A 27,481-nucleotide genomic window follows, 5' to 3' on the forward strand; every position below is an offset into this window, starting at 1 on the left:
AAGGGACTGAATGCTTATGCCCCCCCTAAAATTCATGTAAAAAAACAATGGTATGAAGATAGGGCCTTTGGGAGGTGATTATACACTGAGTGGCCAGATTATTATGACCACCTGACTTTTGTAGGCAAATTAGCTATAATTTCATGCTGAAGTTGCTAGAGGGCCAGACCATTATAAATAGGGAAGCAGGTTGTTTACCACGACAGTAGAAGTGATTTTTTTCTGAAGATATGGGTAAACAACGCGATTTAACAGCCTTTGAACGTGGGATATATTTGAACGTGAGTGGCCAGATTATTATGGCCACCTGACGTTTGTAGGCAAATTAGCCGTGCACTGCATCGTATGGGATATTGAAGCCGAAGGCCTGTTCCAACACCTTTGCTGTCTACAGTTACCAAGATAAAACGTCTCCAATTCGCACAGGAACACAAGGATTGGACAGTCGAGCATTGGAAAAAAGTCATGTGATCCGATGAATCACATTTCCAGTTGCATCATACAGATGGCAGAGTGAGAATTTGGCGGAAACAGCATGAAAGCATGCACCCCACATGCATGAGTACAACCCGTCAAGCTGGTGGGGGCAGTGTTATGGTTTGGGCATGTTTTCCTGGCATGATTTGGGCCCTTTAATTTGTGTGGAACAATGTCTGAATAGCACAACATACCTAGGTATTGTTGCTGATCAGGTTCATCCTACCATGTTGATGGCGTATCCCAATGGAGATGGCTTCTTCCAACAAGATAATGCGCCATGCCATGGTGCACGTATCGTGCAGGAGTGGTTTCAAGAACATGAGGGAGACTTTACCTTGCTTAGGTGACCCCCACAATCACCAGATCTCAATCCAATTGAGCGTTTGTGGGGCGAAGTTAAAAGAGCCATCAGGCAGCTGATTGCACAACCATCAAATCTCATAGAACTGGACAGTGCTATTCATCAGGCATGGTGTCAGATTCCTCACATCACCTTTCAACGTCTCGTGGAGTCAATGCCAAGAAGAATCACCGCAGTATTGAAGGCAAAAGGTGGCCCAACGAAGTACTGATGGGGTGGTCATAATAATCTGGCCACTCACGTTCAAATATATCCCACATTCAAAGGCTGTTAAATCGTGTTGTTTACCCATATCTTCAGAAAAAAATCACTTCTACTGTCGTGGTAAACAACCTGCTTCCCTATTTATAATGGTCTGGCCCTCTAGCAACTTCAGCATGAAATTATAGCTAATTTGCCTACAAATGTCAGGTTGTCATAATAATCTGGCCACTCAGTGTATATACAAGAGACTCACCTCAGAAGATTCACACAGGCTGAAATTGCAGGGATGGAAAATAATATACTAGGTAAATGGAAATGAAAACAAAAAGCTGGGGTAGCACAACTCTTACCTCATAAAATAGACTTCAAAACAAAAGCCATAACAAGAGACTAGAAATGACACTATATAATAATAAAGGGATCGTTCCAACAAGAGGATATAACCATGATAAACATATATACACCCAATATAAAAGCAACTAAATATCTTTTTTAAAAGATTGGAAGACTTTAAGGGAAAGATCAACAGCAATACAGTCATAGTAGGGGACTTTTAAACCCGACTGACATCACTGGATAGATTTTCCAGAAAAAAACATCAAGAAGGAAATAGCAACCTTAAATGACACACTATATCATATGGATTTAATCGTTATTTACAGAACATTTCATCCCAAAACGGCAGAATACACATTCTTCTCAAGTGAACATGGAACATTCATAAAGATAGACCACAGGTTAGGACACAAAGTAAGTCTTAACAAATTCAAGAAGATTGAAATCATATCAAGCATCTTCTCGGATCTCAATGGCATGAAAACAGAAATCAAGACAATAAAAAAACTCAAAAACATTCAAACACAGAGACTAAAAAGCTTGTTATTAAACAATGAATGGATTATCAATGAGATCAAGGCAGAAATCAAAAACTTCCTGGACACAAATGGCAATGAACACACAACAACCCAAAATCAATGAGACACAGTGAAAGCAGTCCTGAGAGGGAAGTTCATAGCATTAGAGGCCTATGTCAAGAGCTCGAATAAACAATCTAACCCTACAACTAAAAAAATTAGAAAGAGAACAAAAAGAAAAGCCCAGAGTAAATAGAAGGAAGGAAATAATAAAGATCAGAGCAGAAATAAATTACATATAGACTTAACAAACAATATGAAAGATCAATGAAACCAAGAGCTGGTTCTTTGAAAAGATAAGTAAGACTGATGAACCTTCCATGCTTATCAAGAAACAAAGAAAGAGGACCCAACTAAGTAAAATCAGAAATGAAAGAGGTGAATTAACAACTGACATCACAGAAATACAAAGGATTGTAAGAAAATACAATGAACATCTATATACCAAAAAACTGGCCAACATGGGCAAAATGGACAAATTCCTAGAAACGTACAATCTGCCAAACTTAGTCAGAAAAAATAAAAAAACCTGAGTAGGCCAATAACAACTAATGAAATTTAAGTAGTAATCAAATACTTCCAGCAAACAAAAGCCCTGGACCGATGACTTCACAGGTGAATTTTACCAAACATTAGAATAAGAATTAAAACCTATCCTCCTCAAACTATTCCAAAAAATTCAAGATGAGGGAAGATTCCCAAACTCTTTTTATGAGGCCAGCATTATCCTAATTCCAAAACCAGATAACAACACTACGAAGAAAGAAAATTATAGGACAATAACCTTGATGAACATAGATGCTAAAATCCTCAATGAAATATTAGCAAATCAGATCCAGCAATACATTAAAAAGATCATACACCAAGACTAAGTGGCATTTATGCTGGAGATGCAAATACAGTTCAATAGCCACAAGTCAACAAATGTGATACACTAACATAAACAAAATGAAGGATAAAAATCACATAATCAGCCCTGACTGGTTTGGCTCAGTGGATAGAGCATCAGCCTGCGGACTGAAGGGTCCCAGGTTCAATTCTGGTCAAGGGCATGTACCTTGGTTGTGGGCACATCACCAGTCAGGGGTGTGCAGGAGGCAACTGATCGATGTTTCTCTCTCATCGATGTTTCTAACCCTCTATTCCTCTCTCTTCCTCTCTGTAAAAAATCAATAAAAACAATATAAATATACTTTTAAAAAAATTATCAAACCTTACTTTATTAAAAAAATCACATAATCATATCAATAGACAGAATAGCATTCGACAAAATCAGGCACCCATTTATGATAAATACTCTCAGCAACGTGGGAATAGAGGGATCATACCTCAACATAATGAGGCCATATATAACAAACCTACATCCAACATCATACTCAATGGGCAAAAACGAAAAAGTATTTCCCTTAAGAAGAGGAATAAAACAGGAAGGTCCACTTTCACCACTCATATTAACATAGTACTGGAAGTCCTAGCCACAGTGTTCAGACAAGAAGAAAAAATAAAAGGCATCCAAATTGGAAAGGAGGAAGTAAAGCTGTCATTATTCACAGAAGACATTATATTGTACAAAGAAAACCCTAAAGACTCCACCAAAAAATTGCTAGATTTAATAAGTAAATTCCGCAAAATAGCAGGATACAAAATTAACATCCAGAAATTGATGGCATCTTTATACACCAATAATGAAACCTCAGAAAGAGAAACTGACAAAACAATCCCATTTACCATTGCAACAACAACAAAAATAAGATACCTGGGAATAAATTTAAGGAGATAAGAGACCTGTACTCTGAAAACTAAAGGACAATGAAAAAGGAAATAGAGAAAGATACAAGCATATACCGTGTTCATGAACTGGAAGAAGTAACATCATTATAATGTCCATATTATGATAAAGATTCAGTGCAATCCCAATTAAAATACCAACAGCATATTTCACAGATCTAGAACAATATTCCAAAAATTTATATGGGACCAAAAAAGACCCCAAATAGTCACAGCAATCTTGAAAAAGAACAACAAATTTGGCAGGAACACAATACCAGATATCAAACTACACTACTACAAAGCCATTGTAATCAAAACATCCTGGTACTGGCACAAGAACAGACCAGTAAACCAATGAAACAGAACAGAGGCCCCAGAAGTGACCCAGGCCAATATGGTCAATTAATATTTGACAAAGTAGGCAAGAGCATACAGTGGTGTAAAAATAGTATCCTCACTAAATGGTGTTAGGAAAATTGGACAGGTACATGCAAAAAATATGAAACTAGACCACCAACTTATACCATACACAAGAATAAACTCAAAATGGATAAAAGACTTAAGTATAAGTTGTGAAACCATAAAAATCCTAGAAAGCATAGGCAGTAAAAGCTCAGACATTTCATATAGCAGTATTTTCACGAATACATTGCCTAGGGCAAGAGAAACAAAGGGAAAAAAAATAAACAAATGGGACTATATCAAACTAAAATGTTCTGCACAGCAAAAGAAGACATCAAGAAAATAATAAAGGAACCTACTGTATGGGAAAACATATTCTCCAATGATACATCTGATAAGGGCTTAATTTCCAATATATAGAAAGAACTCATACAACTCAACACCAGGAAGACAAGCAATCCAATTAAAAAAAAGGGCAAAGAGCCTGAATAGACATTTCTCCCAAGAGGACATACAGATGGCCAAAAGACATGTGAAAAAATGTTCAATGTCACTAGTCACCAGAGAGATGCAAATTAAAACCACAATGAGGTACCACCTCACACCTGCCAGTATGGCTACCATCAATAAAACAACAAACAAGTGTTGTTGAGGATGTGGAGAATAGGGAGCCCTAGTATACTGCTGGTGGGAATGCGGATTGGTGCAGCCACTATGTAAAATAGTGTGGAGTTTCCTCAAAAAAACTAAAAGTAGAACTGCTGTTCGACCCAGTGATCCCACTTCTGGGACTATATCCTAAGAATCCCAAAACACCAATCAGAAAGAATATATGCAGTTTATGTTCACAGCAGCATTATTAACAAGAGGTTAAGATGTATAAACAGTTCAAGTGTCCATCAGTAGGTAAGTGGATAAAAAAGCTGTGGTACATTTACACAATGGAATACTTTGCAGTGGTAAAAAAGAAGGAAATCTTTCCTGGCCAGCATGACACAGTAGTTGAGCGTCGACCTATGAACCAGGAGGTCACAGTTCGATTCCTGGTCAGAGCACGTGCCCGGTTTCCAGGCTTAATCCCCAGTGGGATTTGATTCTCTCTCATCATGATGTTTCTAATCTCTCCCTCTCCCTTTCTTTCTCTGAAATCAATAAAAATATTTTTTAAAAATAAAGAAGGAAATCTTATTTTTTGCGACAGACTGGATGAACCTGGAGACTATTATGCTAAGCAAAATAAGTCAATTAGAGAAAGACAAATATCACATGATCTCACTTATATGTGGAATCTAATGAACAAAATAAACTGATGAACAAAATAGGTCCAGAGATATAAATGCATGGAATAGAATAACAGACCTAAAGGGATTGGGGGAGGGGAATGAAGAAAGGACAGGAAGAGATTAACTAAAGAACATATATGCATATATGCATAACCCATGGACACAGACAATGCTATGGGGAAGGCCGGGGAGGAGTGGAGGTTGGGTGGAGGGGGACAAAAATGGAGAAAATGGGGGACATCTATAATACTGTCAACAGTTTTTTAAAAGGCACTGAGTCTTTTCAAAGAGATGTAATAGAAAAAAATTTAAATTTATCTTAAAAGACTAACAAGCTTGCATAAAAATCCACATTTGAGATTCTCTGAATATTTATAATAGTTCCTATACAAACCAGTTAGCTTTAAATAAATTATAACCCAACTAATTTAAAATTCAAATGTGACTAAAATTTACCTGCTAGTCAATAAAAATTAATAAACTAGATTCCTGAAGCGGGCACTGAAGACCCTCTGTGTAAGTGTAGCATAGCTAAACAGATCACTTTCTGGGCTAATGCCTACCCCCACTGCTTCCTAGCTGTATAACTCTGGCTAAATAACATAATCTCTCAGTTTCCTGTCCCTTAAATGAAGGTAACAGCTTTCCCATTAGGTCTCCAAAGGATTAACTGAGACCATATAAGGCCTCAGCTGGTGTCTACCAACTGTATCTCCCAAATTCACCCTCATGTATTCTCCTGCTCTAGTTAAGGCCCTCCATGTTCCCTAGGCCAGTGGTCGGCAAACTCATTAGTCAACAGAGCCAAATATCAACAGTACAACGATTGAAATTTCTTTTGAGAGCCAAATTTTTAAACTTAAACTATATAGGTAGGTACATTGTTATCAACTTAATTAGGGTATTCCTAAGGCTTAGGAAGAGCCACACTCAAGGGGCCAAAGAGCCACAGTTTGCCAACCACGGCCCTAGGCCAAGATTATGTTTTCCCTAGATCTTACTTAGGCCCTCTCCCCTTTACCCTTTCCAAGGGTAAACCTTCCTGCAAGTAGCCATCTTACCAACACACCCCCACATCCAAATCCTACAATTCCCTTCAAGGCTTAGCTCAAGCCTAACCTTCTCAAGGCCACTATCAACACTACCTCTCACATAAAGTCCCCTAATTCCCACGGATCAATGTTACTCTATCCTGGCTTCCTTCAATCCCCTGGAGACTTGAAAAAATAACTTTTCCTGAAGACTGAATCTTAGCCATGCTTTGTTGGTCTGAGGTGTGGCCCAGGAATCAGCCATAGAAATGACCTCCACAGGCTCTCCACCAGTATTTCCCTTGCAGAACTTTGTACTTTCTATCCCACATTTTAATTACATAAAAATTGTATTTAAACTATAAACTCCTGGAAAACAGGAGGAGTATTTGATTTATATCCTCAAGAATCCACAAGAACAGTGACTTGAACCACCATACTGGTCAACTATCTACTGAATGTGAAGGTAAAGAAACAGAATTTCAGTACTCCTTGAATATATGAATCAAAAATATGGTTTGAAACAAAGCCTACCAAGACCTAAAAAACTAATCTATATTTCAGTATTAAGTTCTACTTGGCTTATGTGAACTAGTCAATGTATAAGAAATGACACATCCCCAAAATAGAGGAAACATCTATATGTATATTAAGCCAAGCGACCAGAACGATCGGAGATGAGAACCAGAACAACAGGTCGCTATGACAGGTAGCCCGACCAATCGACGCGATCGGGGGCGGGGCCAGCTGGCCAACCTCCCACGTCCCTGGACCCCACCCATGCATGAATTCGTGCATCCAGCTTCTAGTTATTAAAATAAAATATGTACAGGGCTAACCATGTCTGTGGTCTCCCCACAAGTCCAACTGCTTAAAGTTCCCTGAAGAGATCATGCTCCCTTATGCACCCATGTTTTAAATGTATACTATAATCTGTAATGTACATTATTCATCTGGGTCTTAATACTCATTGTGAAAACACCTTCTATGATGGAAATCCTTCCCTTAAGTCAAAGTCCTAGTTTAATGTCCCTTATTTATACTCCCCTAACACTTGGCAATATTACCCAATGGAAGCATCTGTCAAAAATAATTACTCTGCTTATCCCTATTGGTTTCTTGGAGGAGAGGAAGACTCCCATTATTGTAACTCCATCATCTTGTATAATGTATGGCACTTAGGAAGTGTTCAAGAAATGTTGAATGAATGAATAAATGAATGAGAAAAGGACTTCAGTTTGTTCATCTGTAAAAAATGAGTGAGCTGATGTCCAAGGTCTCTTCCAGCTTCTACTCTACTAGAATGAAAAACCTAATAAAATCAAATGAGGATTACATATAATAAAGACTTAGATCCATGTTTGGAGTGGATCATTTCTAAATCATAATATCACAAGTTGCTGATGTATACAAGATTTTCTTTACATATGATTTTAATATTTAAGCCTAAAGACCGTAAATTGTTGTTAAATTTACATTGCTTATTATGGTTGGAGAAATTTCTCTTCAAAAAGCATTAAATGCCCTAGCTGGTTTGGCTCAGTGGATAGAGTGTTGACCTGTGGACTGAAAGGTCCCAGGTTTGATTCCAGTCAAGGGCACATGCCCAGGTTGCGGGCTCAATCCCCAGTAGGGGTCGTGCAAGAGGCAGCTGATCAATGATTCTCTCATCATTGATGCTTCTCTCTCTCTCTCTCTCTCCCCCTTTCCTTCCTCTCTGAAATCAATAAAAATATATTTAAAAAATAAAATAAAACCATTAAATGTTCATTAGTAATACTAATTTTAACACAAGGTAATATATCATTTTACATAGGTAGGTAAAGAACTACAGATATTTCATAACTAAGGATAGGTGAATATTAAGGAAGTATTTACATTTTGGGGGCCTAAATGGTAGTAAATGGATTATTACCCAAAAGAATACTCAGCGCAAAATAAATGCATATTAAAAGACATATGTAAGTTCCATGCAGCTTCTGGCCCAATTCCACATACAATCTCCAAAAAGAGCTATTATTGGAAATAATGAAGATGTATAAAAGGAGAGATTTGGCTTTAGAATGTGATTATTTTTATTAGTCTTTCAAGGCAATGGCATGTAACATATGGTAAATTATTTCAAATAAAAGTATTTTTGTGAGGACTTAGCTTATAATCAACTGGGAAGCTATCACATTCCTAACCTTGTACCAAGAGGTGATCAGGCTAACCAAACAAAGTAAACTTTATGTATTTTTTTTGAAAGTTTTTATTTGAATACAACAAAATTAAAGTCATTTATATACATTAATTGTGCATGCTAAGAATTAAATTACTTGATAATTACACATAAAAAATTGTATACAATAATAATTATTCCAACATCATTTTCTAGGTGAAAACAAAATATAATAAAATGATGCAATCCCCACTGTTTTCAAATAAGGCAAAATAATTTTCAAGTTTTTTCTTCGAACTTTGATAGCTTTCTATTTTTTTTTTTTTAATATATATTTTATTGATTTTTTACAGAGAGGAAGGGAGAGAGATAGAGAGTTAGAAACATCGATGAGAGAGAAACATCGACCAGCTGCCTCCTGCACATCTCCCACTGGGGATGTGCCCGCAACCCAGGTACATGCCCTTGACCAGAATCGAACCTGGGACCTCTCAGTCCGCAGGCCGATGCTCTATCCACTGAGCCAAACTGGTTTCGGCAGCTTTCTATTTTTAACTTGCAATAACGTTGCAGTTTTCCCAGGTGTTGCATAGTATTTAATATCATCAGCATTCAACACTGTATCATATTAAGAGAAAGCTGCTCTGGATAGTATGCTATAATACAGTAATTTGCAATTCCCTTAGTCTTAAATTCTTTAAGTAATGCCAACGTATAAACTCAAAATATTAAAAGCCCTTTCAACAAAACCTAAAGAAAGACTTGCCCAATGACCTGATCAACCTGCAAGTGTGACAGAAGTTCAACTACCCTGTAAAAAAACCTTATTTTGAGATTCACTGATGTATGAGACCCTTAAAAATCCAAATAGCAATCTTAAAGGGATTTCAATACAAGTATTGGGGGGCGGGGAGTAGGGGAAAGGAAAAAGGGAAGTTTTACTCCCTAAGCAGAGATGACAGCAGTCTCAAGGCTTAGCAAGATAAAGTTGCCAGGTGCTTCTCATGAATTCTGGGAAGGCCACAATAAAGTAAAAAGGGACCTTGAGAATTAATATGTACCAAGAAATTCATCAGAGGAATTTTGAGACCTATAGACAGGAGGGTATACTAGGTGTACCAATTAATAATGCAATTTTTTTTCAATAGATGGAGTTACACATATGTTGATATATATGCAATTTGATATGTATGCTATTTTGTTGTATTGACAGCAAGCTTCAAAACTTCATATGTCAAATTTGCTGAAGGTGTTAATATCATAGCTATTTTTACGCTTAAAAATGTCGAATTTCGTGCCAAAAAAAAAGAGCATTAGAGGGAAATTTTAATTCATTACTTTATTTTGAAGAAAAAGTTATCGTATACTTCGGGAAGCTTATGGTGAACATGCTCCATCTCAAGATACTGTGAACGCTGGTTTAAACGCTTTAAAAGTGGTGATTTCGATGTGAAAGACAAAGAACGTCCAGGTCAACCGAAAAAGTTTGAAGACCAAAAATTACAAGCATTATTGGATGAAGATGCATGTCAAACTCAAAAACAACTTACAGAAAGATTAAATGTTGCTCAGCAAACAATTTCCGATCATTTACAAGCAAAGATTTTAAAGGAAGGAAAATGGGTGCCACATCAACTCAACAAAAGACAAATGGAAAACCGAAAAGTCATCAGTTAAAATGTTGCTTCAACGGCATGAAAGAAAGTCTCTTTTGCATCGAATTGTGACTGGCGATGAAAAGTGGATTTATTTTGAGAATCCCAAACGCACAAAATCATGGGTTGATCCAGGTCAACCATCAACATCGACTACAAGGCCAAATTGCTTTGGAAAGAAGACAATGCACTGCATTTGGTGGGCTCAGGAAGGTGTGGTGTATTATGAGCTTCGAATACCAGGTGAAACCATTAATACTGATCGCTACCAACAACAAATAATCAATTTGAACCATGCTTTGATCGAGAAACGACCAGAATGGGCCAGAAGACACGGCAAAGCAATTTTGCTTCAAGATAACGCACCACCACACTCTTCAAAACCAGTTAAGGACACGTAAAAAATCTTGCCTGGGGAGTATTAACCCACCCGCCGTATTCACCAGACCTTGCTCCTTCAGATTACCACTTGTTCTGATCGATGGCACACGCACTTTCTGAGCAGCACTTCAAAACCTACGAAGAAGTGGAAAATTGGGTCTCTGAATGGTTTGCCTCAAAACAAGGAAAGTTCTATTGGGACGGTATCCACAAATTACCTGAAAGATGGGGAAAATGTGTAGCTAGCAACGGACATTACTTTGAATAAAGCACTTTTGATGTTTCTCTTGAAATTATCGTGTTTTCCTTGATTACAAAATCCGTATTATTAACGGGTACACCTGGTATAACACCTCTGACCCCCGCCACCTAACTTGCTCTTCACATTAGCTGAGAGCCCAGCCCCTCTGCGCTTCATAAGCCAGATGTATAGATTTGCTTGCTTTGCTTCTTTAATAAAGGTGCATGCTTTAATTGCTTTGATACATTGGCTATTCAAAATGCAGTCAAGGTCTCTCGTAGAAACTATTTATATGAGAAGACAAGGATCGAGGTTGGGACCGCCCTCTCCCACTAACTCAGGGGGCTGCCCGGAAACACCTCTCTGGTGTCAGTGAGAGGTGCCTCTAACAATTCCAAAACCAGATAAACTCAGATGAAACAAAACCATAATTCAGTGTTTGGATTAAGATGGATGTTAATGCAAACTTTCTTTTTTACGTACACAGGGGTAGTCTTTACTGTATTTGGGGGCAGAAAACTGCTTCTTCTTAACGTTTATTACATAACGGAAGATTCCAAAGACAAGTGCTTTGCAAACCCAGTTGACAAGAACCAGATCACGCCTCCCTGCGCCAAGTCCACCTTCAAGGACCAGAACGACCAACTTCACGCACCACTGTCACATGGCAGTTCAGAAAAGTTGGCGTCTTCCGAAAAGGGCCCCGAGAGAAGTCAGTCATGAAACGCTTCGAGAGAAAACTTGCTCAGCAACAGAGTTTTGGACCACTCAAGTCCCTTCCCAGATTAATCCCCCACGCTTACAGCCCAACCAACCCGACCTCTGCACACATTTGTTAGATGACAAAACTCTACGGGACTCACGACTCAAAAGCAAAACCCGGGACCTCAGCCCGTACCCCATAAAGGGGGGAAATCCAGGGTCAGGTAACCCCCTGCCACACTACCCACGTAGCACCCCACGCGGCAGCGAGACCGGCACTCACCCACCGCTCGCCGGGAGACGCAGACCTGGGTGTTTAAAGTCTGGAGCGCCGTGGGCCCGCTTACTCTCGTGGGGAAGGCTCTCACACCCACCTCACAGCTCCCATGGGAGGACGCTGGGCGCTGCCATTTTGACAAAAAGGCGGGCCTTGCGCGGGAGGCCCCTTAGTCAGTAGCCCTGAGCGAAGCCGGAACGCCAGGGAACCCCTGACCTGTCGACTCCGCGCCCGCCACGCCATCGTCGCGGCCTGCAGCGCGTGGCCCGCACTCCGGCCCCACGGGGAGAGCGTGACAGGACCAAAGGCCCTGGGAATCCAGCACGGCCTCTCAGGCAGGGCCGAGGGCAGCCCCAGCGGGAGGGGCGGGGCATCCGCAGCCTAGGGCAGGGCGTCCGTGCCGGAGGCGGAGCGTCCGCAAGGCACGCGCTCGGTTACCCGGGCAACGCGGCCTGACGTCCGGCGAAGGTGCCACCGGGCACTTCACAGCGAAACACTTTATCCCCTTCCTGACCCCGAAGTCAGTGTCCTCTCCATGACCCCCCGCGGCTCGAGAAGGCTTTCTTTGACCCTCTGCACGCCCTCAGTACTCGAGCCCCCGACCTCCGTCCCGAGGAGCGTGGCTCGGTGCACAAGCGGCCCCCCAGGTTCCACCCCAGGCCCTATTTCTGTCGCCTAGGCGGCCCCTTCTGCTCCCCCCGCCCCTCAGTCGCTCCCAGCGTCGCTACAAGCCGGAGCCTTCCAGGTGGGGCCGGCGAGCAGGAACGCCTTCCCCGAGGGCGCCTCCCCCTTAGCTGCCCGAAGCCCGCCTGCGCCCGCCTCCGGAGTTCCGAGCGACGCCGGGCTCGGTCTGCTGCTGCCCGAGGCGGCGGCGCTGCTCGCCCAGGCTGAGGCTCGGCCCGCCGGCCTAACCAAACCACACTGCATTTGAAGTCGTGCGTGGTTTTGCATAGGCTGACATTTTGCGATTGGGTTAAACTCGGGACCTCTGCGAAGAGGACCCACTTATTTTTTTCTTTCCAAAATGGCAGCCTCCAGCCGCGCACGAGTGTTAGATCTGTACCGAGCGATGCTGAGAGAGAGCAAGCAATTCAGCGCCTACAATTACAGGTGACCCGACGGGCGGCGGGGGCCGGGAGGTCCGGGTGGGCCGCCGGGGAATGTCGGGCGCGGGGAGCCTCTGTCCCGCGCCGGCACCTCGGAACCATGACGGCAAGGCTCTGCCACCGATGAGGGTTCCCCTGCTGCGAGCGGGGCCCCCTGGAACCTCGCGGGGACTTGCCCTGCATTGTGTCTGTGAAGATAGATCTTGTGACGTTTGCCCCCGAGCAGATACCGTGGTTCGTGCTCAGGGAGCATGGTTAGTGGTGTGTTTCTGCCGTGGGAAGGATGGATGTGAAAGCTGCAAGTGCTTAAGTTAGGACCAGTTTGTTGCATATGTAGAACTTCCCACAGAATTGGAAGAGTTGACAGAAGTGACCTATCAGTAGCACATGTGCACAAGCTGAAGGCTCACTCTATCCATCCCTTGCATTTCCTATTTCTTAGCCCTTTTAATTGCAAAAATCAAATCCATTCTTTTTGGCCTAATTGGTGGCAACAGGGGTGGGAGGAGGAGACACAAGTAGCAATTTTTATCTATCTATCTATATATAATCTACATATATAAAAGGCTAATATGCTAAATGTCCCTCCACCTGTCCCACCGGTGTCTATGACGCGCACTGACCACCAGGGGACAGACGCTCAAGGTAGGAGCTGCTGTGACATGCCCTGGCCATTTACAGAGAAACAGCACTGCAACCTAGAGCCCACAAAGCAACACTCGGCTTCCCCCAAGTGGGACCCAGGCCCCACCACCACCGCAGAGCTATAGCCCACCAAATCGCAGCCCACTCTGCCGAGACCCCCGCATGGCGCAAAATGCGGCCCACGGCCCAGCCCTGAAACTGAAGTGGTAGCTGGGGGCACCGGGTAATGACATCACAAGCAACACCTGGCTTCCTCTTCCTAGTGACTAGCCTCCTTGCAGTTTCTTCAGCCCAGAAACACGACTTGCTTTATAGCCAGGTGGAAACATTTTACACTAAATAAATGTCTGTGAAGCATTTTCCCATGCTTCATCTCATTTGCTCCTCACAGAAGTCCTGGAGTAGGTAGATAGGAGACTTGGTGGAATCCTATTTTCTTTTCATTAGCTGAAAAAAGGACATTTAGAAAGCTTAGAAACTTGACCTCACTAAAAAGAAGTAAGAAATGGAGGACCTTAAAAATGGCTTTACGTTTTCTCACTGTGCAGAATATAGTCAAACACTGCTGCAGTTAAATATTTTTTTAAATATATTTTTTAAATATATTTTTTTATTGATTTCAGAGAGGAAGGGAGAAGGAGAGAGAGCTAGAAACATCAATGATGAGAGAGAATCATTGATTGGCTGCCTCCTGCATGCCTCCCACTGGGGATCAATCCTGCAACCCAGGCATGTGCCCTTGGCCAGAATTGAACCTGGGACCCTTCAGTCCGCAGGCTGACACTCTATCCACTGAGCCAAGCCGGCCAGAGCTGCAGTTAAATATTTTATCCTTTGTTCTCCCTGCGTGATCTACAATAATAATCTGCTTCATGTTGATATTTACTGCTGTGTTGCTGACAATCATCTGAAAGAGAATTTGGGATGCTTCACTGGACTGGAATAAGTTTAACTAACTCAGAAAGCAGGTCTAATTAAGCAAGCTTATCTATACATAAAAGCTCTCACTGGTGCCAATCACACACATGTGTTTCCATCATTGTCGATCATGAGTTTGGTTGACACTTCTATTATAGAAAAAGGGCAAATAGCAATATTAAAGTATTTCTTCTAATTAATTTCCTTTCAATGTGCACAAATTCATGCACTGGGCCACTAGTAAAAGAATAAAGGTCTCACAAAAACTTCAGGTGCTGAAATGTTTATCATTGCCTCTCCAGATGGAAATCCAGCTTTTAGGATATTAGCAGAAAGTGAGAGTGAGAGTTTAAACTTTTACATCCTTCATGTAGCGCACAACTTTTTCCTTGTCTGCCCCACTCTCCTATTTGCTTTTGAGACCCTTATCCGTACTCTTCACTTTCCATACCTTTTGTGAACTTCAAGGCTTCAGCTTTCCAATCTGCTTCCTTGTAACTTCTGACTCACCACTGCTGTGTCTATTTTACAGATATTTTTCTCTCTGAATGCTATTAGATTCGGTGTCTTCTACTAACTACCAGATCCTCTTTGCATTTGAAATTAATTCCCAAAGCAAGTACCTGATAAGACCAGTTCATTAAATTACACCATGTCTTACTCTTGGTGATTGGCCAGCCTGTGGATTGGGTTCCTAAGAGCAAAGCCTACCCCAAGAACAGACCTGGTTAGGTAGCGTGCGCGTGCACACACACACACACACACACACACACCTTCTGTTTGAGCTGGCAGGCCCTGTGATTGATAGATCAGTACAACTTTGGCTAGCCAACGGAACACTAAACCTCTCAAGCAGTAACTAATTTTTAGATACCTGCATGGAAATGGAACTCATCCTATAAATTTGTGAACAGTAAGTCACACTGGTGATGTTATATCTACCGGGTCAAGTAATTAAAAAGAAACATTGTGGCCCTGGCTGGTGTGCTCAGTGATTATAGTGAAGGGTCTCAGATTTGCTTAGTGGTCAAAGAAAAATACCTAGATTGTACATTCGATGCCCAGTCGCATGCATGCAAGGAGGCAACCATTGATGTGTCTCTCTCACATCAGTGTCTCTCTCTCTATTTCTCTTTCCCTATCTCTTTCCCTCACTCCTTCCCCCACCGCCCCAGCCTTTCCACTATCTCTAAAAATCATTGGAAAAAAGATCCTCGGGTAAGGATTAACAAAACAAGAACAAAACCATAAGATGACACTGGTCAAAGGCATGAAGTAGCATAGTATGCTCAGATCATGACAAAGACTCTAGCAGCTAGAGAGTAAAGTGTGATTCAGGGGGTGACAGAAGATGAGAGTCTGGTTGGAAAGGGTCATGTATTTGACGGCCAAAGGGCCATGCTAAGGAACCTGACTTTATTCTTAGTTAACTAACAACAGTCAATAAAAAGCTTTAAGCCATAAAGTGGCATGGACAAATTTGTACTTTTGGTAAATCACTTTGGCAGCAATATAGAAGATAATTTTGAGGGCTAGATACAAGGATACCAAATGAGAGTTGGTTATGATAGTACTGAGGAAACTTTAGAGCCCTAATGAGGGCAGGAACAGTGAAAGATAGAGGGAAAAAAGACATATTTGATTAATTAGAAAGTAAAATTCTTAGGACTTCAATGATTAGATTGAAGAAAAAGAAGAGAGTCCAAGCAGAATCTAGAATGATGTCCAGGCTACCAGTTACGCTGAGGCACAGAGAGTTTAATAGTAAAAGTTGTGCCATTGTCCTAGCTGGTTTGGCTCAGTGGATAGAGCATCGGCCTACAGATCAAAGGGTCCCGGGTTTGATTCCAGTCAAGGGCACATACCTTGGTTGCAGGCTCCTCCCTGGCCCACGCCCTGGTCAGAGCTCCTACAGGAGGCAACCAATGGATGTGTTTCTCTGTCTTTCCCTCTCTCTTCCACTCTCCCTAAAAATCAATGGAAAAATATCCTCTGGTGAGGATTAACAAAAAAAAAAAACAAAAAAAAGTTGTGTCATTAACTGACTTAAGAAATACAGAAATATCTGCTCTTGTGGAGTGAAGACTTTTGAGTTCAATTTTGGGGCATCTTGAATGAATGTTACCTGGGATGCCCAGCAGGAATCTGAAGCTCAGGGCAGCAATCAGGACTGGAGTTGTCATCACCACTGATTTGCTGTGTGACCCTGGGTGAATCACTTCTCTGTTTTGCAGATTCTTAATCTATAAAATGGAGGTATTAATTTATTTGTCTCATAAAGTGGTAAGGTGCCGCAGTCTTTTCACACCTAGGGTTCAGGAATCTGGAGAAGGGCTGCGCATAAATGAATAGAGACTAGACATGAAATGTAAATTTGGAAGGCATGTGGGAAAGCCAGGTGGAAACTTAGCTCTAGTGCTAAGCTCCCCCAATCTCCGGACCCATGACTTTTTATTTACTGGAAAACACATTGGCCCTTTAGGAATGCAAGCAGGCATATCAAATGTAAAGTTTGGTAAACAGGGAAAGATTATCAGGTTAGGGGAAATGCCTACAGCTGTTCAGCAGCAGGTAATAATATGCAGATTTTCAGCCCTACTGAAGCCCCAAGATCCATCAGCCTTCTGATGAACTTCTTGCATAATTATGACCTGCTGGAATTTGCCTCCAGTAGTAAGACTTTAATGATTTAACTCATGTCATATGCTTAGAATTGTGCCTGGCACATAAGTGGAATTTTATAGCATAAGTAGAATTAAATCTTATTATTAGGTGTTATTCCCATGAAAAGTATTTAGGGCAGTGGTTCTCAACCAGGGCAATTTTATTTGACAGTGTCTAGAGACATTTTTGGCTATTACAACTTGGGTAAGAGAATACTTCTGTCATCTAGTAGTTAGTAGTTAGGGATGTTCCTAAGCACAGGACAATCCTCGTAACACAGAATTGTCTGATCCAAAATGTCTATCATGCCAAGATTGAGAAATCCTATTTTATGGTGAGAAGATTAGTGGGCTTAGGATACTTTTCTAGAGAACATTGAATTGTAAGGTGTTGGCCAAAGAGAACCTCTAATGGAGACCAAGAAGACATAGTCTAAGAAAATGGTCTTCAAACTCATTGGTCTCTAATGTCAGTTCTCAGTTCTTGAGTTCAGCAAAGAATCCAGAGCCAATAACTCTAGCATTAGATGAAGTTTATTTAGCATGCAAAGTGAAAGTATACTCGAAGAATGTGTTCCAGGCCGTGCAAAGCCATTTGAGTATTTCAAGCAGACAGCAGATATACCTTTTAGCTAGATCAGCCCCAAAGGAAAAGAAACTAAAGACTGGAGGCCATATGGGAGGTAATAGCATTAGTTTAGTTGAGTCAAAAGATGGTGAAAGCCTGATTGGAGCAATGGGTGAATAGTAATATAGAGATATATTGAGAAGCAGAATTGCTGGTCTTAGTGATTGGTTGAATATATTGGATTAAAGAGAATGATTCAAACTTAAGTTAGGAGAATATAATTGGAAGAAGAAAAAAATTGTTCCTAACGAAACATCACATATCAGAGACAGTGCCAACTTGGTAAAAAAGAAGACGTTTTCTGTGAGACTTTGTGTGCAGTGATGTAGCTTCAGGAGAGCATCTGAACATTTCAGGTGCAATTTTAGCACACTCTGACTTTATATGTTAAGTTACTCTGCAGCACTCTTTATATGCTTATTTCACTTTCCTTACTCCAGTTGTGTATCTTTCATATATCAATGTTATTAATTTGCTAGTTAATGTTCATCAGGGTTCATTGATTGTATCTGTTCTCAGAGTAATTATTTGTTTTATTTAATAGATGGCTGGTACCCTCATTAGTTGTCATTAATACATCTGTTAGCCTTATCTTTATTTACTTATTTTTTTGCCTAGGATATTTTTTTCTTTTATTGAATTTAGAGAGAGAGAAAATATATATTGATGTGAGAAACATCGGTTGCCCTCCATATGTGCCCCATCCAGGGATAGGACCCACAACTCGTGGATGTGCCCTGACCAGGAATAGAACCCAAAACCCTTTGGTGTGCAGGACGACACTCCAACCAACTGAGCCACACCAGCCAGGGGTTCTGGGGTAATTTTTAAAGTGTTTTTAGTACTCCTCCTTTGGCGTGGTTTATTTAAAATTACTCATTTGATCAGTTACTTATAATTATGAATATTACTCTGTAGCATGATTATTTATTTAATGCCTTCACACATTTCTTTTTGCCTGTCTGCATTTTGAGAATAAATATAACAATATTTTTCCATATTTAATTATCCCTCCCCTGACCTGATCCCTAAGAGTGATGTTTTAACCAGAAATCATTTCTGTAGGCAGAAGCATCTCTTATCTAAAATCCCCTTGCCCTGGCCAGGTGACTTGGTTGGAGCGTTGTCCTATACACCAAAAGATTGCAGGTTCGAATACCAGTCAGGGCACATACCTAGGTTTCGAGTTTGGTCCCCTTTGGGGGAGTATACAGGAATCAACTGATCAATGTTTCTCACATCAATGTTTCTCTTTCTCTAAAATCAATTTTTTAAAAAAAACATATCCTTGGGTGAGGATTAAAAAATAATAATAAAATAAAATCCCCTTTGCCCTTTAGTAAGCAGAAAGCAAAATTAATTGAGAAAATTCTTCCTTGTAGCCAGACTGGAGTCAAAAAAAGCCATTGGTCCTCTTCCCTGGTTCAGATGTCTCTTATTCATTCGTTCGACAAATCTTTATTGAGCACTCACAATGTGGAGACATTGAAATAATCACAGCTTTAATTGTCTGTTTTAGCCTGAAACTTGAAACTCTAAGGAAAGGAATTACATGGTGGAGTGTAACTAAATTAGAGCAGACTCAGATCAGGCAGCCTTCTGGAAGGGACATTGCTCACAGACTCTGCCCACTCCTGCCCCTAGGATCCTGACTCCAATGTTCAGTCTTAGCACCTGGTTTAGGCAGCTTTCCTTCCTGATATCTGAAAGACTTTTCACTTGAGACTATAACAGTACACCTAAAGTATATATCCTATTTCCCGGGTTTCTGTGGTTGGTCCTTCTTTTTTCCCTCTTCATACTTCCCTGTAATTTTATCACAATCCATGGTTTCAATTGCTCACTTCTATGGGGACTCTCAAGTCTGTTTTCAGTCCAAGCCCCTGATCCAAGCACCAGACACATTACTCACTTGCTTCCTGCAAGTCCCCCTCAGAGAACGAATAGGCAACTCACACCACATCTAAACCTGCCACAACTAAGCTGGCAACTGGGCATTTGTCCTAGGTGCCTTTCTCCCTTTACCTCACTCCCTGTTCTTTCACACACTCTGCCTGGATACCTCTCAGGCCCCTCCACACCTCTTCATCCCCACTGCGTTAGCCCGCCCTAGCCTGTTGTTACCCCTCACCCAGATGACTGTTTCCCTGTCCTGCTCTCAGTTCCCTCTGTGCTGTATTGTCCTCACCATGAGGTTTCTAAAATGCAGGGAGCTGACTTACTGAATTGGGCGCCGTGCTAAGTGTAATGTGGGAAGGAACTATAATTGAAAGACCTTGTATGGAGCAGAGTCAAGATTTGAACCCAAAACTTTGGCTTCAAAATGTGTCTGCTCTCACCCATCCCCTCCACTCCCCTTGCTTAAAATGCATCAGAGGCTCCACATGGCTTTTAGAATTAAATTCCTTCTTAGTTTCCATGCCACTCTTCATGTTCTGCCTCCTCTCTTCTAATCTACTTTTCATTTTGGCAAAATCAGACTTCTCCCATTTTCCCATGGCGCCACATGGTTTTAGGCCTTTATGTGATCACACGTTGATTCCTGTGTCTAAAACACACTTTCCTCCCTTAATACAACAAATTTCTAATCATCCTTCAAAACTCAGCTAATAGACCAACTCTTGACAAATTCTCTGAAACCTCCTAACCCCATGCTACTCCCTTATTTAAAAAAATAAATTTAAGAAAGATAAAGGAAAAATCTTTAATTGCTTCTCATTGCTCCCAGGATAAAGTCCAAAATCCTTCCCATGGCCTGCATTTCCCTGTAGGGTCAGTTTCCCTGCCTCTATCCTTATCATACCACCTTCCCTTTGGGGGGTATTTTATCATACTGAGCTGTTCTCCACCTCCTTAAATACTTTGCTCACTCATGCCCATGTTGTCCCTCTGTTTTAAAGTTCTTCCTTCTCCATTCCTATAGGTCACTCCTCCTTGCTCCCTCACCTAGAGCCCACAAAGGCACTCCCAGCCCTGTGAGTTCCCACAGCCCTGTGGACTTCTCCATCATGACACTATACCAGTTGTAACTTTACATGTACTTTGTGGTTACCTGAGTAATGTTTCTCCCACTAGTCTGACTGCAGGCTCCATGAGGTCAAGAATGGTGTGTGTTTTTGCACACCATGATCACTCCAGCATCCAGACCCGGCACTAGGGGGTGCACCAGCATTTGAATATATGAACTGTATTTATCATAGCCCTCCCTTGTTTTCCAGAAGCCTGTGTAACATCTTGTCATTTAAATTCTCCCATCACTCTTGCCCCTTTTTCACTAGACTGTCATCCCCAGTCAATAGGCACCATATTTGAATCAATTTTGTTTCCTCCGTGATAATACTGTAAAAGCATAAGAAACGTTACAAGAGTGAATGCGGTATGTATGGGTAACTGCTTATTAACAAGCACGAGTGAAAAGGTTTTGGAAGACCACCAGGGGTGACCATATTTAGGGCCTAGAGAGTCACATAATTTTTCTTTCTTCCTCTTCACATATCTCTTTTACTGAGAATTTTCAAAGGTCAAAAGAACCAGTGTATAAGATAATATAGAGGAAAGTAAGCCTCTTTCTTTTCATTAATTAAAAATAACCAAAATGCAAAAACTACTTCATAACTGGTACTAGTAACATGTACAGTCATCTACTGGAAATAATATTATTTCCTTAGTAATTAACTTTAATTCACAATCACTTGGAAAACTTCACATATTTCAGGCATATAATTACCACAGGGGATTGTTTCCCTGCATCTTTCTAACCCTAGGGAATAAGAGGGAATTCAGTGTTTATTTTTACTATATCCTCCATTTTTTGTTCTTTAAGAATGGAGGAAAGAGTTATTACCTTTCAGCACAGCCTGCTTTCATTTTGCAGTTCCTTGGCATTTTCATTTGCAGCCTGAAGACAAAATATTTTTTGTTTTGTTAATCCTCACCTAAGGATATTTTTCCACTGATTTTTGAGAGAGAGACAGACCAGAGAGAGACAGAGACAGACAGGAATATCAGTTGGTTGCCTCCCGCACACACCTCAACAGGGGCCAGGGATTGATCCTGCAATGCCAGGTTCTCTGCTTATTATTACTCATTCTTGTTAATAAGCAGGGAACCAAACCCACACCCCTCAGGAGTGGGGGCCTGTACTCTAACCCAGTGGTCGGCAAACCTCGGCTGGTGAGCCACATGTGGCTCTTTGGCTCCTTGAGTGTGGCTCTTCCACAAAATACCACGTGCGGGCGTGCACGTACAGTGTGATTGAAACTTCGTGGCCCATGCACAGAAGTCGGTTTTTGGCCTGGGCGAGCCTATTGAAGAAGTGGCGTTAGAAGAAGTGGGGGGTGTTGGTAGGTCCGGCGAGGGGATATGCAGCGCGGGGGAGGCGCGCACGATTCATGCATGAGTTGACGAGTTGAGTGAGCCAGTCAGTCAGCAGTCTCATTGTGCAGTGGTTAGTGCTAGTAGCGTCCGCAAATCGCACATGGGTGACAAAAGATAGACGAAACAAGTATACAAGACTAGTGTGGATGGGAGAGTTGGAAGGGGTTGACCTCAGCGAACATACCTCAATCAGATTTAGGACATTTTTAGCAAAGGCCAGCTTAGGAGTACCGTAATTAAGTTAATAACAATGTACCTACCTATATAGTTTAAGTTTAAAAAATTTGGCTCTCAAAAGAAATTTCAATCATTGTACTGTTGATATTTGGCTCTGTTGACTAATGAGTTTGCCGACCACTACTCTAACCAGTTAGCAAAACCGTCCAGGGCCTGAAGAAAAATTTGTTCAGTTATTGGAACCTAAGAAAAGAGAAGCTAGTTGATTTCTGTTCTGTTCCCTAAGTCTGACATGTAAAAGAGAATGGGAACTGTGGACAGCAGCATTGAAACCAACATTCTGTGCAGCCACACAGGTCTCTGGTCCTGAATGTCTGCCTCAGTGATGGAGCAGTATGATGAAAGCAATTCAAGGAAAAGGTGGAACACCTGGTCAAGTGTGGAGAGAGCAAATAGACAAACAAACTTAGCAGAATTTTTCCTGGAAGGATTTGCTGTTCCACACAAAGAACTTCAGAGTAGAAATCCTGACATATTCATGTATTTGTTTTTTATCTCCCACTGGCTTTGCCTATAGTAGGAACTCTAATAAAGTGTAAGCAAACCACAAAATTTTTAAATGAGAGAATTTGCATGTGATTGGTTTGTAATCTGTAAAGTTCTTATAAATTAGGGTAGTGATAATATGGTTGGGACTGTCTGAGTTTGTCTTATTTAGGCTGAAATAACCTTATGTTATTATTTTGCTAAAGATGAAGGGCTTTATTAGAATCTCCAATACAGGTATCTCCTGCTTCTCGAAAGTTCAACTATTGTCACTTCGCTTTTACTAAATATTTACATACATTAATACCTGTTGTCACTAACCAAAAGAAATTTGAAGAGAATTTTCACTTTCCAAAAAAAAGGCAAAAAGCAAAGATAGTGTCCAGCGTTTGTTTTGCTGCAGTCTTTATAGAGGCGCAATGCACATCCTGAGCACTGAGCAGTGAGAGTGACACCTCCAGAGCTTTGCACTGTGTCTGTGAGCATCTCAGTTTGATTTGTGCATTTGTAAGCAAGATGTGCCCAAGATATCAGAAAACCTTGAGATCTTGGAAGGGTGTTACACTTAGGATAGAACTGGACATAATTTAGCTTTCCTTTTACATGCATTATATATATATATATATATATATATATATATATTTCAGAGAGGGAGGGAGTTGGAGAGAGAGATAGAAACATCAATGATGAGAGAGAATCATTGATCGGCTGCCTCCTGCATGCCCTACACTGGGGATCGAGCCCACAACCCGGACATGTGCTCTGACCTGAAATCGAACCATGACTTCCTGGTTCATAGGTCGATGCTCAACCACTGAGCAATGCTGGCTGGGCTAATTTAACTTTTTGATCATAGTGAATGAAATAAAGATATTGTGCATGCTTTGAATTTTGGGTCTGGAAAGATTCAAAATTTTTTCCATATAAATTAATAATAATTGCTTCTTTGCTTTATGCCATTACAGCTTGTGAAAAGTTTCATAGGAATGCTATACTTTCGAATAGCAGGAGAAACTTGTATTCCTGAGTCAGACCAGTATCATCCATCCGAATTGTACAGTGTGTCAGCTGTCACCACCAACATAATGGGTGCTAGTTATCTTCAGTGCCTATTTTCCTCTCTTCGGTCCTGAAGACAGTAACTTTTTGACAAAGACATTGATACGTAACATGCCTGTGAGCCACATTCAATTAAAAATATTTATTGACCTATATACCAGGCTCTGTGCTAGGCACGGGGTACATCACAGAATAAAATTTATCAGAGTTTTATTTATGGAGCTTTCATTCTAGTAAGATTGTGTTATAACAAAAGTCTTCCAATTCTTTTTATTACTAAATCTACTGGAGGTAGTGGCCTCACAAATACCTCTGTTGTAGTAAATACTGCACTCTGCTGAATCTAAATTAGTTTCATTCCAGGGATCAAAAGCATTGGAAGAATTGGTTTCAATCAAATTTTGATGAAAACTGTCATAATGTTAAAATCTGGCCTTGCCACTGAGGCTGTTTACTGCCTTGGTGATGTGTTCCATATTCACAAAGATTTCCCAGTGTTTAGAAAAAAGAAGAAAGAAGAAAAGGAGACTCTGTAGTGAATTAACATTGATTAGTCACTTACTGTATACTATTAACTATATACTATGCATTTTAATATGCATTACTGGATTTAAGATAGATCACTATGAAATAGGTATTATGACTCCATTTTACAAATACAATAATAATAATAATAGCTCTTTTTTACTTTACCATTTCCCTAAAATGGGCCAGACATATTAGGCTTTTCCTTGTATCATCTCATTTAATCATCATAAAAACTATGAAGCAGGTACTTTTAATCTCCCTCATTTGCATATGAGGAAGATGCAGCTCATAGAATTAAAGTAGCAAACCTAAAATCATACAGCAGGTTGACACCTAAGTCCTCCAACACCAACACGTTTCCTTGTATTCTATGTTGACCCGGGACAGGTAGCCCTCTCTACCTTCACCTGCCTCCACAGGAAATGCAGCTCTTTATCTCTGGGTGGGCTTCTTCACACAAGAAAGACTAGCAAATTCTAGTGTCCTGTCACATGTTGCATGTCAGCTGTTTGTGAAAATCCCTCTGTGGAGCTACTGCAAGCATCACCTTGGATCTCCTTCTCTCTGCCCTGCCCTGTGGCTTTAAAGTGCAGGTCAGAATTTGGATTCAGTAATTTGAACTCCCAGATCATTAATTTTATTTTCCTGCAAGTCCTTCCTTTCCCTAGCCTGCTCATGTTCAGTACCACTACTGAGGGTATACAGAATTGGCTGTGGAGAGATGGAATCCCCTGAGTTCTTTCCCCGGGATATCTTGGCTTTAGAACTTGTCTCTTCACCAGGTTATTGACCCCTTTGTATGCTCACCTTTTTTTAAGATGGGGGAGAGAGAAAACAGACAGTTAAAACTGTCATTTTACAATTGTATTGCTCCCAGCTAATATTTTCTTTTAGGTTTCGTAAGTAAGTATTTTGTATTGTATATGTTTTTCCTAAGCCTATATTATCACAAAGGGTGCAATTTTATAAATTGAAAATAAATTATCTTGGGTACATGCCATACAAAATATCAGCAGAGGGGTGGGAGCAGTGTTAATGAAAAATAATATACCTGCAAATTAATAGTAAGGGGAGAGAAAGGAAAAATGGGAAGCAGGATTTTATTAGAGGGAAAGAAAATAAGAAGATGAACAGAAAGCCTGGGAAAGGTCATTGTGTCCTTAGGAGAGGTTTTTAGCATTAGAATTCAGGTCAGGCTAGCTTTGGCAGAGCTGGATTGACTACCTAACAGTGATCTTTCCAAGGAAGGTCTGCAGTGGTGTGATCATTTGGCCCAAGGCTACTTTATGGCCCCATTTACCCTCATGGAAGGAAACATCCCTGGACCACAGGCCCCTGATCAGTCAGAATTCAAGCTACAGACATGTGACCTCCCCACTGTGGTCACTGCTTCGGCCTCCCATGCTCTCTGCTCATTCTCTTCTTCTGCCCCATGTCTGCATGCTCTTCCTTGCGGTGTCACTAGAACAGTGATGGCGAACCTTTTGAGCTCGGCGTGTCAGCATTTTGAAAAACCCTAACTTAACTCTGGTGCCGTGTCACATATAGAAATTTTGTGATATTTGCAACCATAGTAAAACAAAGACTTATATTTTTGATATTTATTTTATATATTTAAATGCCATTTAACAAAGACAAATAAAAAAAAATGAGTTCGCGTGTCATAGGTTCGCCATCACTGCACTAGAATGACGGCTGAGGGCCTGTGCAAAAGGAACCTCATAGGACAGAAAACTAGACTCAATAGGAAGACATCATTACCGTGTAACCCTACACACCAGTATGACTTGTGCTGTTTGGGATGTGGCTGGTCCCTTGACAGCCTCATGGTAGGACAGGAGTGGTCTACACACCCTCTCCACTGTCAGCTTCTACTTACTCCTCAGTCTACTGCAGTCTGGCTTGCCAAAATCTTTCTGTTACTTTTTTTGTTTGTCATTTGCCATGTCTTCAGCTTTCAGCAAATCATCTTTCTTTCCTCCCTGACATGTAGGACACTACTGTCTCCTGTTGTCCTCCGCTCTTGCTGACACTCCTCTGCCTCTTCCTTCAGTCTGAGAGGCCCCGTATTTTACATCTTCATGCGCTCTCCCTATTTGCACTCATCTGTAGTGGCTTCAACCCTGTGTGCTCCGATGATTTGCCTCTCTGTCTGTCCTTTCCCCTAGCCTGCAAACCCTTCTTTCCAAGGTTCTTCATTTTCTGGGTATGCTACCAAATTGAGTGTGTCTGACCTAAAACTCTGCATTCCTCCCTAACCAATTCCAGCAGGCATGGCCCTCCTGCATTCCCTTTTTCTCCTTTACCCATAGTCATTTGGTCTTCTTGCCCAGCTGATTCTCTCTCACATGTTTATTTCTCTGACCAGGAGAAACTGTGTGTCTCCACAGTGATGGCCTTTGTTAGCTATCACTAGTTTTTATCTAGATTTTATAACAGCCTTCTACTGACCTCTCTGCCTCTAAGTCTTAGTTCTACCAAACATCATTCTTGTTGCCACTAGAATGATTTTCCTAAATCTGATTGTGCCACTCTCTGAAGTCAGGCATTTAAAAGTAGCACAGAGGGTTAACAGAAGCAGAATTTTTCCTTTAGAAGCTAAAAGTTGTCGAGAAAATTTGACTAAGTAGAATTGAAAAGAATAAATGCTGAATAAGAGTCCAGTAGATATAAGCCATAATGTGTATATATGTAATTTGGTAAATTTGCTTGCATTTTTGGGTATTCAAATAGGTTAGTTTCCTGCTGGTAGAAATATTGAGAATTGACCCTGAGTCAAAATTTGCAGTTGCTTCCTATCATGTAGACAGGAAAGTAAACAGGATCATAAAATTAACATTTTATTGTTCTTCAAAGATCTGTATTCACTTTGCTACTCTAACTGAATTAAATTACTGTTAGTTATTTGTTTATATAAGGAGAGGGGAAAAAACAAGTCAACCTGACTGAGTAAAATATGGATTATTTACAAG

General features: G+C 40.9%; 2 protein-coding genes across 4 annotated transcripts in view; one reads left to right on the forward strand and one right to left on the reverse strand.

Annotated features, from left to right (window-relative positions):
- Nucleotides 1–11,997, reverse strand: part of FARS2 (phenylalanyl-tRNA synthetase 2, mitochondrial) — a 540,234-nt gene extending 528,237 nt beyond the window's left edge. Inside the window, exons 1-2 of one of the 3 annotated variants that reach the window (XM_070403450.1) lie at nt 11,869–11,997; nt 10,710–10,777 (exon numbers count right to left, since the gene is read on the reverse strand). The gene's annotated coding sequence lies outside the window, so the exon portion shown is untranslated. Of the gene's footprint in view, nt 1–10,691; nt 10,778–11,868 lie in introns of all 3 variants that reach the window. The other 2 variants (XM_070403449.1, XM_070403451.1) reach the window with 2 other exon arrangements.
- Nucleotides 11,998–12,658: 661 nt separating this feature from the next.
- Nucleotides 12,659–27,481, forward strand: part of LYRM4 (LYR motif containing 4) — a 136,284-nt gene continuing 121,461 nt past the window's right edge. Inside the window, exon 1 of the mRNA XM_070405790.1 lies at nt 12,659–12,972. Coding sequence (XP_070261891.1) covers nt 12,887–12,972 — 86 coding nt within the window. The 5' untranslated portion in view covers nt 12,659–12,886. The remainder of the gene's footprint in view (nt 12,973–27,481) is intronic.

Source organism: Myotis yumanensis, unplaced genomic scaffold (genome assembly GCF_028538775.1).
Source record: "Myotis yumanensis isolate MYYU_CA2020_CCGP unplaced genomic scaffold, mMyoYum1.0.hap1 SCAF_2, whole genome shotgun sequence".
NCBI lineage: Eukaryota > Metazoa > Chordata > Mammalia > Chiroptera > Vespertilionidae > Myotis > Myotis yumanensis.